The sequence below is a fragment of the Rhinatrema bivittatum genome, chromosome 1 (genome assembly GCF_901001135.1).
Source record: "Rhinatrema bivittatum chromosome 1, aRhiBiv1.1, whole genome shotgun sequence".
Classification (NCBI taxonomy): domain Eukaryota; kingdom Metazoa; phylum Chordata; class Amphibia; order Gymnophiona; family Rhinatrematidae; genus Rhinatrema; species Rhinatrema bivittatum.
In genome coordinates this window covers 15,034,197-15,053,707 of record NC_042615.1, presented here as the reverse complement: position 1 = coordinate 15,053,707, position 19,511 = coordinate 15,034,197, and the positions used below count along the sequence as shown (strand labels likewise).

The following is a 19,511-nucleotide window of genomic DNA, read 5'->3' as shown; positions in this document are numbered from 1 at the left end:
TGGAATGATTCGTCAAACAGGTGGAATATAAATAAATAAATGAGAGGGCTGAGAGGAAGGAGGAGAGAGAAGGCTGTATGAGGAGTAGAGGCAAGTAAGAAGGCTGGGGAGAGGGAATGGAGAAGAATGATAGAGATTCAGGAGGAGCAGAGGAGAATGAGAGAGCTGGGGGGAACAGAGAAGGATAGGGAGCAGAGGAGCGTGAGAGCTGCTTTGGGAGGTGGTGGGGGAAGGGAGGGAGGAAAATGATGAGATGGCAACAAGGGTGGAGGGACAGGAGTACAGTAGATAGTAAGTCATAGAAGATTTTTTTAAATCCCTGATCATTAACACAAACAAGTATAGTTAAATTAGTTTGAAATATTTTTTTCTGTACACAATAAAAGTCAAACTCTCAGCCAGAAAGCTAATATCCTTTTTCTGATTTATCCTCAGAAATAGCGCAGATGGGATGATTCCAGAAAAGGCGCCAGCCTTGACACACACCACTCAGCAGGACATAAAATCTTCATTTTATAATAAAATTCATGTCAGCACTGCAGAAAACCTTTTTATATCGTGGCTCCCTCTGCTACAAATTTAAAAGATGCTCATTCCTGGAACAGGAAGCCTTTGGATTTGCTTAATAATGACACATTTATCAAGATGCCTTGCAGATTGTGCTGTTGACCTTATTCAATATATATTTTCTTGTGAGTAATACATTTTGTTTCTCATTAGTAGCATATTTCCTACAAATAAACTGGCAAAATGTCTACACATCAAAAAACAGATATTCACTTTACCTGCATCAGCAGCTGTGACTAATAAGAGGTACTGTTCCTTTGTCTCTCGATCCAGGCTCTGCAGTAGGCTCAGTTCTCCACTTGATGATAAAGTAAAAGCACCATCTTCATTGCCAGCAACAAGATTATAAGTCAGCTTGCTGTTAGTGCCTTGATCATCATCCCTTGCTATCACCTGTAGATAGAAAGCAAGAAGAGTTACTAGATGCTCACATATTTCAAGACACACATACACACAAATATTTGTGTGTGTATAAATAAGGCATCCAAGAACAGGGCTAAAGAGCTAATTTATATTATTTAGATCTTGACATTTTCCATTAAGGGTCAAAATGTTTTGAGAGACATCATCTGATCTATGCAACTAGATCACCAAGCATTTAGAAAATAAGATCCCTCTGGTCTGTAAGGAATTAGATGTCATAACACTTATGAATAGCAATAAGGATGTGTTCAGACTTTACAGATTTCTGTTGTAGTAATGTCAGATGACACAGAGACTCTGGAGACTTCTGGTGCAGTCATTTTGAAAGACACAGAAAAGTGCATCTTTACAGCCATGCAGTGATTAGGCCATTGTTAAAAAGGCTTTCACAGGATTCGTCTGTGTATTATCATTATAGACAAATTTATAAACTGCCTTACCTAGGAAAATTGTGGAAAAGGTGGTTTCTATTCAACATTTACTGGTAGATTTTTAGGAAGATGAAAAATTGTGGTTGCTGTGTTAGTTCACTTGGATATGTACAATTAAGGGTCAACAAACAAGCTGTAGATGATAGTTTTTTATTAATCTAAGTTACTATATCCTTGATAAACTTCAATCTGGTATTTGAGTCAAATATAGTTTAGAAATTTGCTGATTCTCTCCTTGATATGTATAGGGAACAGGATCATGAAGCAATGGAATAATTATTTTATAGCATTTGTCAGTCATCTTCGAAATACTAAGTCATGATTTATTGATTGAGTAGTTGAAGGTCAGTTTTGGGGAAATGGTTTTAATTTTTTTTTTTAATGTAGCCAATCCCAATAAGTGTATTAGGTCATTACTGCTCCTCACCTGCAGTTTATCTTGCTGGGTTCCATAGGAATTTGTCTTGTGTCCCAATATTGTTCAACCCATGATGGTATGATTCAGTATTAGAGCACAGGAGATGAAGGTTCATTCCGAGGAGAGGGGTTCTGGACTTCAGAAAACTAAATTTAACATAGTAAAAATAGTTCTGATGGCAGACAATGACAAAAGGTTCATCCATTCTGCGCAACAATTTGTTTATGGTAGTAACTACTGCTCCATGCAGGTTACCTCCATGTTTATTTATTTTTTTATTTATTTAAAAACTTTTCTATACCGTCGTTTAGTAGAGCACCATCACAACGGTTTACAGATAGGCACAAATATGTTTGGTTTGGTTTCTAGATTATCCAAAAGGTGCCAGTATTATACGGTTACATAGTTCAATAATATATTCTAAATGGGGGATGGGTGTGGTTACCAGTTATGATTGTTAGCGCAATCATATGTTTATACTGTCATTCAAATATAATACTTAAATATGAGAAAAAAATAATAAAATTATGCAACTCTGCATTTTATACTGGTTACTTTCAGCTGTTTTTGTGTTGTTATTCAGCTACCTCACTGTGAAATGCTTTTTTGAAGAGCCATGTTTTTAAGTCTTTTTTGAAGAGTTTTAAATCTTTCATTAGCCTTAATACCAGGGGTAATGTGTTCCATAGTAAAGGTCCTGCCAAGGATAGTGCTCTCTGACTTGGGTCAACTTTGCTGTTTTGACTGATGGAATGGTTAGTAGAGCTCTATTGGCTGATCTGAGATTTCTTTGCGGGACATGTAATCGTAGTGCGGTGTTTAGCCAGTCAGCCTGTTCGTCATTTATTATCGTCATGTGTTTTGTTAAGCATGGAAACTGCCGCTCCGTGCACATTACCTCCACATTTCTGTTAGCATAGTAACTGCCGCTCTGTGCAGACTACCCCATGTGTTCTGTTCAGGGTAGAAACTGCCGCTCCTTGCAGATTAGCCCCACTTTTCTGTTAGCATAGTAACTGCCGCGCTGTGCAGATTACCTCCCCGTTTCTGTTAGCATAGTTACTGCCGCTCTGTGCAGATTACCGTATGTGTTCTGTTCAGGGTAGAAACTGCCACTCCGTGCAGATTAACCCCACGTTTCTGTTAGCATAGTAACTGCCGCTCTGTGCAGATTACCCCATGTGTTCTGTTCAGGGTAGAAACTGCCGCTCAGTGCAGGTTACCCATATGCAGAAATATTACAGCACCTCCTTCTTCTTTTTCAACTTTAAGCCTTCAGAGTTAAAATGAGGGAGAAAACAGGTTAAAAGACAAGAAACAAAGAGAACGATTAAATGGTCGGTTTTCTCCGTGGGGAAAAAAGGTATACAGTGGAGTGCCTCAGGGATCTGATCTTGGACTTATACTTTATAATACATTTATAAGTGATCTGGAAAGAGGTATGATGAGTGAGGTGATCAAATTTGCAAATGATATGAAAGATTTCAGAGTAGTTAAATACAAGCAGATTGTGATAAATTGCAGGAGGACCTGGCGAAACTGGAAGATATGGGCATTCAAATGGCCGTTGAAATTTAATGTGAACAAGTGCATGGTGATGCATATAGGGAAAAATAACCCATACTGTAGCTACACGATGTTAGATTCCATATTACCACCCAGGAAAAAGATCTAGGTGTCATAGTAGATAATACATTAAAGTCGTTGGTTCAGTGTGCTGCGGCAGTCAAAACAGCAAACAGAATGTTGGGAATTATTAGGAAGGGAATGGTGAATAAAACAGAAAATGTCATAATGCCTCTGTATTGCTCCATGGTGAGACTGCACCTTGAATACTGTGTACAGTTCTGGTCGCCACATCTCAAAAAGATATAATTGCGATGGAGAAGGTACAGAGAAGAGCGACCAAAATGATAAAGGGAATGGAACAGCTCCCCTATGAGGAAAAACTAAAGAGGTAAGGACTTTTCAGCTTGGAGAAGAGATGGCTGAGGGGGGATATGACAGAGGTGTTTAAAATCATGAGAGGTCTAGAATGGGTAGATGTGAATTGGTTATTTACTCTTTCGGATAGTAGAAGGACTAGGGGACACTTCATGAAGTTAGCACGGGGCACATTTAAAACTAATCGGAGAAAGTTCTTTTTCACTCAACGCACAATTAAACTCTGGAATTTGTTGCCAGAGGATGTGGTTAGTGCAATTGGTGTAGCTGTGTTTAAAAAAGGATTGGATAAGTTCTTGGAGGAGAAGTCCATTACCTGCTATTAATTAAGTTGACTTAGAAAATAGCCACTGCTATTACTATCAACAGTAGCATGGAATAGACTTAGTTTTTGGGTATTTGCCAGGTTCTTATGGCCTGGATTGGCCACTGTTGGAAACAGGATGCTGGGCTTGATGGACCCTTGGTCTGATCCAGTATGGAAAAGAAAAAAAAAAAGATTTGGATAAATTCCAAGAGATGAAGTCCATAAACTGACATAGGGACATAGGGAATAGCCATGGCTTTCTGCTTATTACTGGCTTTAGTAGCATGGGATCTATTTAATGTTTGGGTAGTTGCCACGTGCTTGTAACCTGGATTGGCCACTGTTGATGAGAGGTTGCTGGGCTTGATGGACCCTCAGTCTGTCCCAGTATGGCAACTTCTTATATTCTTACTACATCAAGGAGTCATTAGTGAGATGGAAAAATCTAGGGAAAGTCGAAAAGCAGTGGGCAAAACTAAAAGGAGATATTATTAGTGCAGCTAACCTTCTTCTTCTTAGGACAGCAAATAAAGTAATGAAAAAAAAACAGGACATTATAGTTTTCTAAAGACTACGTGAAAAGGTAAGGGTGAAAAGATTATTGTTCATAAATTACAAGAGATCACAGAGAGATAGTGGATGACCTGCAAGGCGCTCTGTTCAAACAAATGGGAATGGAACCCACGAGGGAGGGAGTTATACTTGACCTAGTGCGTACTAATGGGGCTAATGTCTCTAATGTCCGGGTGGGTGCCCACCTCAGCACCAGTGATCATCAAACAGTATGGTTTGATATTACAAATAGGATCTGGAGAAGTGTCACAAATACCCAAGTTTTGAACTTCAAAAAAGCAGACTTTGTAGAAATGGGGAAATATCTGGAGGCAGAACTTGAAGACTGGGAGAAAATGGGAGAGGTCGAACAACAGTGGGCCAAACTAAAAGGAGCAATTACAAAAGCAACAAATCTATATTTAGAAAAGTAAACAAAAGTAAGAGAAATAAGAATCCAATCTGGTTCACAAAGGAGGTGGCTCATATAATAAAAGCAAAAAGAACAGCATTCAAGAAATATAAAGAATCCCAAAAAGTAGAACACAGGGAGGGTTATCTGGCAAAACTGAGGGAGATGAAAAAAGAAAGCAAAAAGCCAGGCAGAGGAAAGGATTGCCAAGGAGGTAAAGCAAGGTGACAAAACATTTTTCAGATATATCAGAGAAAGGTACATGGTGGTATAGTGAAATTGAAAGGGGATAAAGATCAATGGGTGGGGAGAGATGATGAATTAGCAGAAATATTAAACAAATACTTCAGTTCAGTGTTTACTAAAGAAGACCCTGGAGAAGGACCGTCGCTAGTTATCAAGACTGAAGAAGGGGGTGGAGTAGATGAAACTCCATTTACGGAAGATAATGTATGGGAAGAGCTAAGAAAACTGAAAGTGGACAAAGCCATGGGGCCTGACGAGGTTCACCCCAGAATATTGAGGGAGCTCAGAGATGTGCTGGCGGGTCCACTGTGTGACCTGTTCAATAGATCCCTGGAAAAGGGTGTGGCTGAGTGACTGGAGAAGAGCGGTATGGTCCGGCTTTACAAGAGTGGGAGCAGAGAAGAGGCTGGAAACTACAGGCCGGTTAGTATCACCTCGGTGGTGGGAAAATTAATGGAGACTCTGCTGAAGGAAAGGATAGTGAACTATCTACAATTTGGTGGGTTGCTCGATCAGAAGCAGCATAGATTCACCAGGGGAAGGTCTTGTCAGACAAATCTAATTGATTTATTTGATTGGATAACTAGAGAACTGGATCAGGGAAGAGCGCTCGATGTAATTTACTTGGATTTTATTAAAGCTTTTGATACGGTCCCAAATAGAAGACTCATCAACATAATGAGAAGCGTGGGAGTCAGCTCCAAGAAGCTGGCATGGATTACAAACTGGTTGACGGATAGAAGACAACAGGTGATGGTAAATGGAACCTACTCTGAAGAGAGAATGGTGTTAAGTGGAGTGCCACAGGGATTGGTGTTGGGACCAGTTCTGATCAACATCTTCGTGATGGGATAGAAGATAAAGTTTGTCTATTTGTGGATGATACTAAGATTTGCAACAGAGTGGACACGCCGGAAGGAGTACAGAGAAGGAGACGGGATTTAAGGAAGCTGGAAGAGTGGTCAAAGATATGGCAGCTAGGATTCAATGCCAAGAAATGCTGAGTCATGCATCTGGGGTGTGGTAATCCGAAAGAACTATATGCATTGGGGGGTGAAGGGCTGATGTGCAACGGAGCAGGAGAGAGACGTTGGAGTGATAGTGTCTAACGACCTGAAGTCGACGAAGCAGTGTGACACAGCGATAGCCAAAGCCAGAAGAATGCTAGGCTACATACAGAGAGGAATATCTAGTAATAAAAGGGAAGTGATAATCCCCTTGTACAGGTCCTTGGTGAGGCCTCACCTGGAGTACTGTGTTCACTTCTGGAGATCGTATCTCAAAAGAGGCAGAGACCGTATGGAGGCGGTCCAGAGAAGGGCGACCAAAATGGTGGGTGATCTCCATCGAATGACTTATGAGGAGAGGTTGAAGAACCTGAATATGTATACCCTGGAGGAGATGCCAAAGGAGAGTGCCCTGAACTGGTAATGCTGACTGGCTATCTCGAAGCATAAGTAACGCTAGAAATCTCTCCTGATGGGAATATGAAAATATGCCTCTGTCAGAACAAGGCTGCCAGAAATTCCCCTGTCCTTATGGCCGCTTTTACTGAAGGCAGTGATTCCATACAGAAATGGGGAACTACCAAGGCCCTGTTAATTCACGTTGGGTCCAGCACTGGCCGAACCTTCCTTCTTTGGTACTAGGAAATAAATGGAGAATACCCTCGAGCCTTCCTGACCTGGCAGTACTGTGATAATTGTTTGCAGCAGAACTAGCCTCTCTGATGTCTGCATGACCGCTTCTCCCCTGCTTGCCTTGTATGCGGAAGAAACAAAGAAATTTTCTATGGGGAATCTTAATTCTGGGTGATATCTTTTGCTTATTATTATTTTGGCCCATTCCTGATAAAAGATCTGTAACCAGTCCCCTACCTGGGGAATCATAGAGTGGGCCTGCTCCCTGTCATTGTGAGTTTTTGTTACTAAGGGGGGCTCGGGGTTCCCTTCCTTTGGAAATCTTCTATTGCCCCAAAAGGGCTGAGATCTGTCCGGGATCCTGACTGGGCAAGGGAGCTGGTCTCTACCATTCCCTCTGTCTGTACTCCCTGGACCACTGTCTCCAGGTGTCTCCCCTTGCGAGGCCTCTGGGCTTTTCTTCCGGTAACCTTTGGGGCCTCGATCCTCCCAGTCTTTGACCATCTTTTCTAGGTCTTCTCTAAACAGAAGCCTCTCTTTAAAGGGTAGTTTTCCTAACCTGGTCTGGGACGCTGAATCTGCCACCCAATTCATTAGCCATAAAATCCACCTAGCTATGACCTCTGCCGCTAATAACTTCGCTGAAACTCTAATAAGATCATACATAGTATCTGCTACAAAGGCTGCCGCTGATTCCACTAGGACCGGCCTCACCCTATCCTCCAAGGATCCTGCATCTTTGATACCATGGATCTCTTGTTGAGACCAGATTAGAAGGGCCCTGGCTATATAACCTTCACAAATAGCTGCCTGGAGGGCCAGAGAAGAAAGCTCAAAACCTTTTAGTAACATTTCCACTTTCCTGTCTGAGGGTCTTTCAAGGTTGCTCCACTTTCAACTGGTCTAGTCGTTTTCTTTGCTATTTCTGAGATTGCTGCATCTACTCTAGGCAGTTCTAGAAGCCTATCCTTATCCTCCTGTTCTTTTAGATACAGGTTCTGCATAGTTCTACGGCTTCTAAGCCTAGACTTCGAGATCTTCCACGCTGCTAACAAATATCCTGGATTGCTCAATGGATGGGAAAGGCTTTGCAAGATTTCCTAATCCCTGTCAGAATGGGAGTTCCCTTCATTCTAGCTTTGGGCATTTCTTCTTTCAGACTTAAGACCTGCAAGACTTTTGTAATTAGGGCCCCCAGTTTACCTGCCCGAAACAAACGCACAGCTGAGTCCCTAGCTTCTGGTTCTTCCTCACCTAAAGTCTCTTCCTGGGAAGAGCCCTCCTCCTCCTCGAACCCTCCCTCCCACTGGAGTTCCATTTCGGAATGCCAATCTTCCTAGCCTGAAAGTGGCTTGGGCTTTTCCCCTGAAGAAGGCATCTTATTCTGCTTATCTTTCATCTGGAGATAGGCTTGGGGCAAAGCCAAGATGAAATCCAAGGAAAACTCAGACTTCTCCTCCCTGGGGTCTCTAGTCGCTGATGCTGCTTGTCTGGGCCTGCCCCACCTTCCGAAGCTGCGGAGGAAAGCCTTCACGGCCATGAAAGGTGGAGGAAAGAACGCACTCCCTGGCGCGTGCTGTTCAACTGGCCCAGCCCTGCCCCCTTCCTCCACAGGGGCCTACTTTTCGCCATCACAACTATGGCAGGAGGAGCCAGTGACACCAGGGACCCACCAGGCCCCACACCTGGTGCTATTCCTCCCCTTGTCCATACCTGGGGAATGTAGCAATGGTTCAGGCTGGCTGATCCTCCGTCTTTTCTTTTTAAATTTTTTTAATCACAGTTAGGAGACTTTGTCAGGAAACCAGGAGATCAAAACAACTGGTTGCCCTGGGGAGGGAAGATCAGACTTATTGAAGCTGTCATCCTGTGGGGTCCCACCCCAGCCCAGGCTCCTAGGGAAAGTGACCTTAGGGAAGGCCGTTGTCCTAGGGCCCTTCTTACACTGCTGGACCAGCAACGTCTGTGCTCCATCCCATCTGCTGGAGGCAGTGACTATTGACGTCCCCTCTGCTGGGCCAGTCTTTATGGTAGTGATGTCAGAGAGGAAGTTTTCGCACTCTGCCCCCAATTGCTGGTGGGAGGGAGAATCCCACAGGTTACTGGTCTGGCAGGCTGAAGAGGACACCTCTACTTATCCGGCTAAGTTAGTTTTGATACGTAGTGCCGCCCAGCTATGTCCACTGGCCACCAACTATCTGTCTAACTACTCTGCTGAATAAGTGACTTATCAGGCTAAGTGGTTACCACTGAATGTAGCCAGATAGTCAGTGGTCGCCACTTACTCACATATGTCCTACTTATCTGACTAAGTAGCATTTGAATATCGACTTCTGTATGTTTTCTTAATTGTGGCAACTGTTGCTCTGTGCAGGTTACTCCATGATTTCCAGGAAGCACCATGTTGCCCTTGGATACAACTGTCACTCAGTGAAGGTTGCCTACTGCTTCATTATTCTCTTGCCTCTAGGGATCCTCTGTGTTTATCCCATGCATTTCTGAAGTCTATTACTGTCTTTATCATCACTGCCTTATCTGGGAGGCCATTTCAGGCATCCATCACCCTCTCTGTGAAAAAATATCTCCTGATATTGTTCCAGAATCTACCCCTTTGGAGCTTTATATTGTGACCCCCTAGTTCTATAGCTTACTTTCCAATGAAAAAGCTTGGATACCAGTGAATTACTATCTTTCAGGAATTTAAATGTTTGAATCATATCCCCTTGTCTTGCTTCTCTTCAGTTCCTCAGTGTCATCTCAAAGGGCGTTTGGTACAAACCCTGTACCATTTTGGTTGCCCTTCTCTGGACTGTCTCCAGCCGTTGTATATCCTTTCTGAGATACAGCCTCCAGAACTGAACACAGTACTACAGGTAAGGTCTCAGCAATGATATGTAAAGAGGCAATTTTATCTCTTTTTTCTACTGGTTATGCTTCTTCCTATGCATCCAAGCATCCTACTAGGTCTGGCCACTACCTTATCACACTGTTTTGCTACCTTGAGATCATCTGACATTATCACACCAAGCTCCCTCTCCTGGTCAGTGCACAGCAGCTTTTCTCCAACTACTGCATACCACTCCCATTGATTTCTGCACCTAAGTGCATGAATCTGCACTTTGTGGCATTGAATCTTAATTGCCAAGTATTCAGCCACTCCATAAGCTCTCTTAGATCACTTTTCATTCTGTCTATTCCTTCAGGGATATTCACTCTGTCATAAATCTTAGTGTTATCTGCAAAAGGGCTACCTTTTCCCTTTAACTTGGCCCTAGGACCTGCCTCTGAGGTACACCACTTAACACCTTTCTCTCCTCGGACTTCCGGCGATGACGTAGAGGCGCCGGCAGCACGGCTTTAGAGCTCCGGAGTCCCGCTCCCGGTCTCGGCGGAAAAACCCCATAAAATCGCGGCGAAACGCTTCCCAATTTATTTGCCATCTTTCGGGGGACGGGCTACAGAGGTTCCGATCTGCGTCGGAGGTGTGGGGGATGCGGCAGAGGAATCTTCGCAAGACAGCGGTGCGATGACCTTGCTGCTCCAAGATGGCGGCGGCCCCATCTTCTCCAGTGGGCGCGAAAGTTTTAGAAGCGGTGTCGGAGGACGCGCTGTTGCAGATTTCCCAGAGTGTGACTGCGGCTCTGGATGCCCGGCTTATTCGCATACAATCTACGATGGAGGATCTTAAGGCGGCTGTGGAGGGTCAGTCTAAGCGCCTAGATGAGGCGGAACAGGTTCTCTCCGATCATGGGGATCGGATGGCGGCGGCCGAGCGCCACGTGGCTGAGCTGCGATCACAGCAAAAAGAGCTGTTAGACAAGGTAGAGGATCTGGAGGATCGTGGGCGCCGCAATAACCTCAAGATAGTGGGGCTACCTGAGGCAGTAAAAGACTCTGAGCTTTTGGACTGGATTGAGAATTGGCTCCCTGCCCACATAGGTTTGGCCTTGTCCCCCGGGGAGCTAAAATGTGAGAGGGTCCACCGGGTTGGGCCCGTGCGAGAGGGGGCGCCCAGACCCCGACCGGTGATGGCGCGGATCTTGAATTGGGAGCATAAGACTAAACTCTTGCGAGCCTTTAAGCAAAAGGATCTTGTGGAATACAACAATCACAAGATTTTAGTATTTAATGATTTTTCCGCCTCTACTGCTGCAAAAAGGAAACTGATGACGCCAGCTTGCTCGGAGCTCTACAGGAGGGGTATCAAATTTGGTTTGCTGTACCCTGCTAAGCTCCGTGTGTACCACAACAACAAAGTCCTCTTCTTTAATACTAAGGAGGAAGCTGATGGATTCCTTGCTAGTCTACCTGGGGCAGCCGGGGACTGAACAAGTTAGGGCGCCCATAGGATTCAAGATTTCTTCCTTCTTACCACCGTTGTGGTTTTGTGAGCTGGCCGACCCCTCTCCATGGAGGGGGGGGGGTGAAGATTCGTTGGTTGCTTTTTCAGGATGGTGTGACTTTTATCATTGGCTCCATTTTGCCGGCTGACAGTCTGGTGTTTTCTTACAAAGGACATAAAGCAATCTTATTTTTCTTTCTTTCTTTTTGCTAATAAGGCTTGAGTGCCCAAGGATGTTATTTGATTCCTGTATCTGCTTACATTGGTTTGATGTTAGGGTGTGTGTTCTGTTGTATGGACCATGTTTCACTAACTATGTTGGCTGGGGGTTCGCGGGGTGGGAGCGGGACGGAGGGGGGTAAGCTTGACCTACTGGAACGATCGGTGGGTGAGATGCCTCTGTACCTCCTTGAGCGGTTCTGGGTATGTGTGGGGGTGTGTGTGTGGGTGTGCTTGTGGGGCCAGGGGGAGGTATTGTGTGGGGGGAAGGCTGGGAGGGCTGGGATAGTTGGGGGATGGGGGGGTTGGGTCCAGGGACCGTGGTGCTACACCTCTCCTGTTGTTTTTCATATCCCCTTGTGGTCTAGGCTGGGGGGCCATGAGGGAAGGTGGCGTACGCTCCTAGAGCCCACTGGTTGGGCTCCCATACAATTTGTGCGGGGCACCGTGCGCCATGGCGAAGGTTAGAGTAACTACCATGAATGTAGATGGGATACACTCCCCAGTTAAGCGGAAAAAACTATTAACTATGTTTAGTCGCATGCATTCCCAAGTTGTTTTTCTCCAGGAGACACACTTGAACGATGCGGAACATCGTAAACTTAAGCAGGAGTGGGTGGGTCAATGCATATATTCTTCTTACACCTCTCGCAAGAGGGGAGTGGCTATCCTCTTTCATAAAAACCTGCCCTTCCGCCTCACTAGAACTTGTCATGATACAGAGGGTCGGTATGTGATTGCAGCTGGGGTCCTAGGTCACCAAAAGATAGCTTTTTGTAATGTGTACGGGCCCAATGTTTTTTCTCAGGATTTCTTTTCGTCCCTGGCGGGCTTGCTCACAGAGTTTCTGGATTATGTGTTGGTGGTTGGGGGAGACCTTAACGTAGTAGCAGACAACCTTTTGGATCGAAAACCGCCCAGGCCAGACACCGCCCGGGACCGTTCTTTGGGAGTTCATTTTTTATGTGATGAACTTCAACTGCTAGATGTGTGGAGGGTTCTTCACCCTGGTGAACTTGATTTTACATTCTATTCTCATCCCCATCAGGTCTACTCTCGTTTGGACTATCTGCTGGTGTCTGAGAAGTGGTTTGCCAGGGTGGAGGAGGCGTCTATAGGCGTTCGATCGGTCTCAGATCATGCCCCGGTGTCAGTCTTGTTGCGGAGTGGTACGGGAGAGCGGTCCCCGTTTTCGTGGCGTATGCGCCCGGACTTGTACCACGATGAGCAGTCTCGTGCGTACTTACAAGGGTGCTGGAAGGAGTATGTCAAGCATAACTCTACCCCAGATATTTCCGCGGCAACCTTGTGGGAGGCCGGGAAAGCGGTGATGCGCGGTGAAATCATTGCGTATGTGGCTAAGACGAATCGTCAACGGAATGCTGAAATAATCCGCCTTACGCAGGTCCTTAAAAGTGCCCAACAGAGACACGTGGTTGATATGACCCCGGAAGGTAGGGGACAGGTTGACCAGGCGCGAGCTACGCTGAATTCTTTGCTCCACCAACGGGCGTCCAAATCACTCAAATATTTTCAATACCAACTTTATAAATATGGTAATAGGGCCGGTCGACTCTTGGCCCACTTGGTTCGCCCTCGGGATCAGAGGCAGGTTATAGTTAGTATTAAAGATAGTCGGGGCGAACGTCGAACGTCCCCTGGAGATATAGAGGCTAGGTTTCTTGAATATTATCGCCAACTGTATGCGGAACGTCGTAGCGATCCGCTGGTTCGGGAGGCTTTATTCCATTCGACTGAATGGCCGAGGGTGACTCCAGCTCAGTTGGCAGCTCTTAACACTCCCATTACTGATCAGGAGGTGCATCGGGCCATTCATGCTCTCCAGTTGGGCAAGGCTGCGGGGTCGGACGGACTCGGCTCCGAGTTCTATAAAATTTTGAAATTTCATTTGCTTTCCCCACTTGGGGCTTTCTATAATACATTGTTGGAGGAGGGGGGCCTCTCTCCTGCGCTTAATCACTCGGTTATTGTGGTTCTTCCCAAGCCGGGAAAGGACCCGGAGGAGGTGGGGGCTTACAGACCTATCTCCCTGATAAATGTGGATGTTAAGTTATTCGCGGCTATTTTGGCTGCTAGACTTAGTGGTCTTCTTCCCACACTCGTTCACGACGATCAAACTGGTTTTGTACGGGGCAGACATGGGGTTCGGAATGTGCGCCGCCTGATGGCCTCTCTTAGTTATTCTGCTGGTGCGGACGCGGCTGTTCTGAGTCTTGACGCAGAGAAGGCCTTCGATTCATTGTCTTGGGATTTTCTTTTTTGGGTGTTGCGGCAGTATGGCTTTGAGGGGGCTTTTGTGAAGTGGGCGGAGGTTCTATATAGCAACCCTAGTGCTAGTATTTTATTGAATGGGACAGTGACCCCGCCGTTTGACTTACATTGTGGAGTCCGTCAGGGTTGCCCCCTTTCTCCCTTACTTTTTGTTTTAGCGCTGGAACCACTGGCTATTCGGTTGCAGGAGGAGCCACAGATACGGGGATTGCGGGTGGGCCAACAGTCTCTTCGTACGGCTCTTTTTGCGGATGATATTTTGCTTTTTGTTGGCAACCCGCAAGCAAGCGTTCCCGTTATTATTAATCTTTTTGACCAATTTCGGGAGGTGGCGGGACTATGTATTAACTTTGGGAAGTCGGAGGCGCTGGCCTTGAATCCTCAGCTGCAATCTTCATGGGTGGGCACTTTTCCACTTAGATGGGCGCCAGCTAAGCTGAAATACTTAGGTATTTGGATTCCGAGGGACCTACGGCACTTATATGAATTGAATGTCACTAGCCTATTAGAGCGGATCCGCTCCCAGCTGGAGGCTTGGGCCTCGCTTCCCTTGTCTCATTTTGGTCGCTGCGCTCTTATTAAAATGATCATTGCTCCCAAGATTTTGTATGTCTTGTCCATGGTTCCTTGTTGGATACGGGATAGGGACTTAAAAAGGTTGTACGCGGCCCTCCAGCACTTTATATGGCGGGGACGGAAAGCCCGTCTTAGTTATCAGGCTATGACTTACTCTCGGGATCAAGGGGGATGTGGCCTGCCTGACTTCCGCTTGTACAACGCGGCCTGCCAGCTGCGCTTCATAGGGGAGTGGCTTACGGGGGACTATAAATTCTGCATGAGGGGGCTAATCTCCGGCATGGCAGCCCCTTGGTCGCCCCTGAGTCTTATCCAATCTAGTGCTGGGGAGCGGCGTGGGCTTACATACCCTAGGGTTTTGCTGTCTCCGTGCATTGCGGCATGGCGATGGTTACGGGGGCAGCGGGGATTGGATGGGGTGATTTCCCTCCTAGTGCCCCTGACTGGCAATGTGGGCTTTTTGCCGGGACGGGACTGTGGGGCTCTGTTTCATGAGTGGGCGTCTAAGGGGGCGATGTTTGCCTTTCACTTTTATGACACCGATACTCATACACTGCTGGACTTTGCTACATTGGCTCGCACTTATCGATTACAGACTCACCAGTTTTTTGCGTATCTGCAAACCAGGCACTACTTAACCTCTTTCCACTGGACGTCAGACAGGGTGGGCCTGGAGTGCTCCTACGCTAACAAGGTTTTTGACACGGCCTACCTAACTAACACCATCGCGAAGTGGGCTAAGCTTGGCAGATCGTGGCGCTCAAACCCGCGTCTTGCTGTGTTGGCGGACAAATGGACTGCTACTTTTGGAGAACCCATTACTGAGCAATACTTGGCGAAATGTTTTGAAGCGGTGCATCGCCAGCTACCTGATATTGGACTGCGGGAGGTGCAGTTTCGCATCCTTCAGCGGATCTACTGTGATGATGTGCGACGCTTTAGGATGGGGAGCACTGACTCTCCTCTCTGTATTAAATGTGGCCAAGAGGAGGGCACTTTGGTACATAGACTGTATTCTTGTCCCACTCTTCACTCCTTCTGGGCCACGGTGATGGGCGTGATTTCCCAGTGCACTGGAGCACCGCCGCCCATAACGGGGAGGTTTCTTCTTTCCAGTCCTCAAGCCTGTACTGCTGTAGGCAGCCGATCCAAGGACCGCTTTGGACGTATTGCGGCTATGCTGGCATGCCGCACCATATTGTCTGGATGGGCGACACCTGTGACGGCCCCCACTTCAGCAGAGTGGTTTCAGCGCATGGCCTTGGTTTTGCAGATGGAACGTTTGGATTTTTTGAAAGGCCACCGTACGGCTGATAAACTGTATGGGGCTTGTTGGACTCAGTGTGTTTCATTGTTGCCGACCTCAGTCCAGGTCGGCCTGCGGGAGAGTGGGTATACAAATGATTGGATTGCTAATATGGTCTCTGGGGGGACGGGGTTGGGAAGGGGGAAGGGTGGCCCGGTATGAATGTAGTGTGAATGGGTTGGGTGGGGGGTATGTGGGTGGGTGGAAGGGGGAGGGGGTGAGGTGGTATATTTAGACCTAAGAAAAGGCCAGGGCGCATCTACTGGCCTGGACGGCTACTGTGCTTACGGTTTGTCTTGCTTCTTTGCTGTATTTCCCTCCTTGTGAGGGGTTGATTGTTACTACCTTATGGTTTTCCTTGGCTGGTTGGTTGTGTTTTGCCAATAAAAATTATTCTGACAAAAAAACACCTTTCTCTCCTCAGAGTGAGTTCCATTTTCCATTATCCCCTATCACCCAACTAGGACTAGTTAGTAATCCAGGCTACTTAACTTGGGATCCACCCCTAGCTACTCAGTTTATTAATTAATAAGGAATAGCCACTGCTTGTTTCCAGCATTAGTAGCTTGGGATTTATTTAATGTTTGGGTACTTGCCAGGTTCTTATGGCCTGGATTGGCCACTGTTGGAAACAGGATGCTGGGCTTGATGGACCCTTGGTCTGACTCAGTATGGCATGTTCTTATGTTCTTATATAGTATCAAAAGTTTTGCTGAAATCCAAGTAAATCACATTCAGCACATGTCCTTGATCTAATTCTCTAGTCACCCAATCAAAGAAATCAATGAAATTAATTTGATACAATCTAATTGTGGTAAAAATAAAACCATGCTGCCTCGGATCCTGCAATCTTCTGGACTGTAAATAGATAGTCCACTATCCTTTCCTTCAGAAGAGTCAATTTTCCCACCACTGACGTAAGACTAACTGGCCTGTAACATAGTAACATAGTTAATGTTGGCAGATAAAGACCCAAGTGTTCTATCCAGTCTGCCCCAGCAATTTGCTAGGGTAGTAACTGCCACTCCATGCAGGTTACCCCATGCTTTCTGTTAAGGTTAGTAAGTGATGCTCTGTGCAGGTTACCACTATGCAGAAATGTTACTCCAAAGTTAACAAGGGTTACCCTATTTCTAGCTACTTGGGATCCTTTGTGTTTATTCCGTGTACTTTTCAATTTCATTACCGTTCTTTCTTCACCACCTGCATCCACCACCCTTTCCATGAAGAAATATTTCCTGACATTGTTCCGAGTTTACTCCATTGGAGTTTCATATCATGATCTCTAGTTCAAAATTTTCTTTCCATCGGAAAAGGTTTATTTTTGTGAATCATTAAGTCCTTTCAAGTATTTGCAAATCTATATCATAGCTACTCTGTTTTTCTTCTCCTCCATGGTAGATATATTTAGGTCTTTCAGACTTGTCTCATAAGTACCTCCAACTTTCAGTTTCCCAGTAGGACCTCTTCAATGATATCAGCTTGAGGTCAATCTCCTAGAGTCCATGACCTTAGGATTTTGAAGGGGTTTTATACCTCATCAGAGATAGTATTCTGCTCTATATTACTTTTTATTTGTTCCATTAGAGATTGTTGTGTCACATTTTTTAAACATTCTGAATAAACCTGAGTTTGGGTTTTAACAAAATCAAATGACTGATATTAAAGAGGATAACGTATATGACAAAATCTATAACCATATTTCCATAACTATGTTGATGTTTGTATACTGCGAGAGCAAGACTCGAGATGCTCACCATCAGTAGAACCCTAAAATACCAAGAGAAACTACTTATGGATGGCATGTCACCCATTTACTTTCAGTATATAGTCAACAAGAGGAAACACTTCTGTGAGTTGCACAGTAAAAGAGCCAGGACACACTTGAAGAAAGATACAAGAGAAGAAAGAATGAAAGGGGAGGCAAAATTAGAAATGCATTTCCTCCTGTACTGTGCAAAACACAAGGATCTGAGAGATACACATTTCCCAAAGCTAACAGAAAAAATAAGACTTCCAACAAAAGAACGAGCAGGAAAAACATCACATAATTATCAGGGGAAACAGGAAAAACAACAGCTATATCAGCAAAATATGTCAAATCCTGTGACTTGGAAAGAAATATAATGACGAAAATCTTCAAGCTGTCTGCACTGGGGCAAAGACTTTTTAACAGTGGGTTTTACAATTCTCTAAGCAAAAGTGCATGTATACTTTTGTTTTTAAAACTGGCATGAATATAAAGTATCAGGTACATTTTAAAAGGAGCGCGCATGTGCCCATAAACACACGTATTGGCACATGAGCAAAGATACACATGTATCTGCATACACGATAGTGTATCATTTAAAATATGCCTGCTGCATGTATGGTGCAGCCTTTATGCACATATTTTAATAGCAAGCTTGCACAGGTGACCATAGGGGGAGAGGGGGAGAGAGAGAGAGGGGGCCTCTGTAAGAGAAACAATATGACACTCTATATATCTCCCACTATAAGAGGGGCACTTTCAACTCAGGGTGGGTTTTAGGGGGGGGGGGGGGCGGTGTTGGTCTGCCTAGGATGCAAGGATCTGTAGACCCTTGTAACACTGTCCCCTCAAAAACCTTACCCTAAGTTGAAAGTGCCCTTCTTACAGTGGGAGATATACAGGGGTAGATTTTACAAATTTGCGCACATGCGTACTTTTGTTCGCGCACCAGGCGCAAACAAGAGTACACGGGATTTTAATAGATACGCGCGTAGCTGCGCATATCTGTTAAAATCCAGGATTGGCACGCGCAAGGCTGTGCAAAATCGGCAGCCTGAGCGTGCCGAGCCTTGCAGCCTGCCTTCGTTCTCTCTGAGGCCGCTCCGATTTCTTTGGGGTTTTTTTTTTGTTTTTTTGCAATTTTCTTGTACCATTTTAGGTATTGCTTTGGCAACACATGCAAATTCTCATGGCAATAAAGATTCTTGAATGTGAACCTGGTTGGACTGGAAGAGGTAGGAGAGGTGGAAGAAGCAGGAATCATCAGGGGCAAGAAGCCACAGTAATTTGGAACACAGAAATAGAGGCCATTAAGCGAAAGCCAGGAGCTGCTAGGAAAGATGGAAGTAACACAGACAAGTCAATATAATTACTCACAGTGACACAGGCAGATTAAAGCTGTCAGATGTGTTTAAACTACCTGACTATGGTTCATGTGAAAGGCAGGGAGGGATATTGGTTAATTAGGGAAGTGAAAATATAAGATTGTATACAGCATTTCTGTATGATTAATTATCAAAAACAAATCACATGCATAGAATAAAAATCTCCAAAATCTCAAGGAGGAAGGTAGGAAAAAAAACCTCCCTTAAATGGAAAAAACAGCACTCTTCTAAGTAGAATTGTTTCTATTTAACATATTTAATACAAATAAACTAATCCATATATTATTTGAGGAAAATATTACCATCATGTCTGGTGACACTGAAAAAGTGCTCAGCTTTCAGTTTTATGGTTTATGATGTCACTAAACCCCCAGAATTTCTTAGTTGCTATGCTATGTATTTTATTATATGTTATTAGATAGAGCAGGTGTTCTCCCAGCCAGTTAGGTTTTCAGGCTATCCACAATGAATGCAATGCATACAAAATTTATCTCATGCATATTCATTGTGGATAGCCTGTAAACTTGACTGGCGGGTGTCTCCTGAGGACTATGTTTTAGAGTAATGAATTAATTTATATCTCCCCTCAACCACTGGCTCTGTGTGAGCTGAGCAAGTCACTTTCTCTTTCTGTGTCACAGTCTATGCAATTGTAATATGGTAACACAACAATGCTACGTCTCCTTTTCTCCCTGGTTTGG

General features: G+C 45.0%; 1 protein-coding gene across 1 annotated transcript in view; it reads right to left on the bottom strand.

The window, feature by feature from the left end:
• The window catches only part of FAT4 (FAT atypical cadherin 4), a 625,352-nt gene that overhangs the window by 243,306 nt on the left and 362,535 nt on the right, over positions 1–19,511 (bottom strand). Inside the window, exon 6 of the mRNA XM_029589082.1 lies at positions 786–960. Within this exon, the coding sequence (XP_029444942.1) occupies positions 786–960 (175 nt within the window). The remainder of the gene's footprint in view (positions 1–785; positions 961–19,511) is intronic.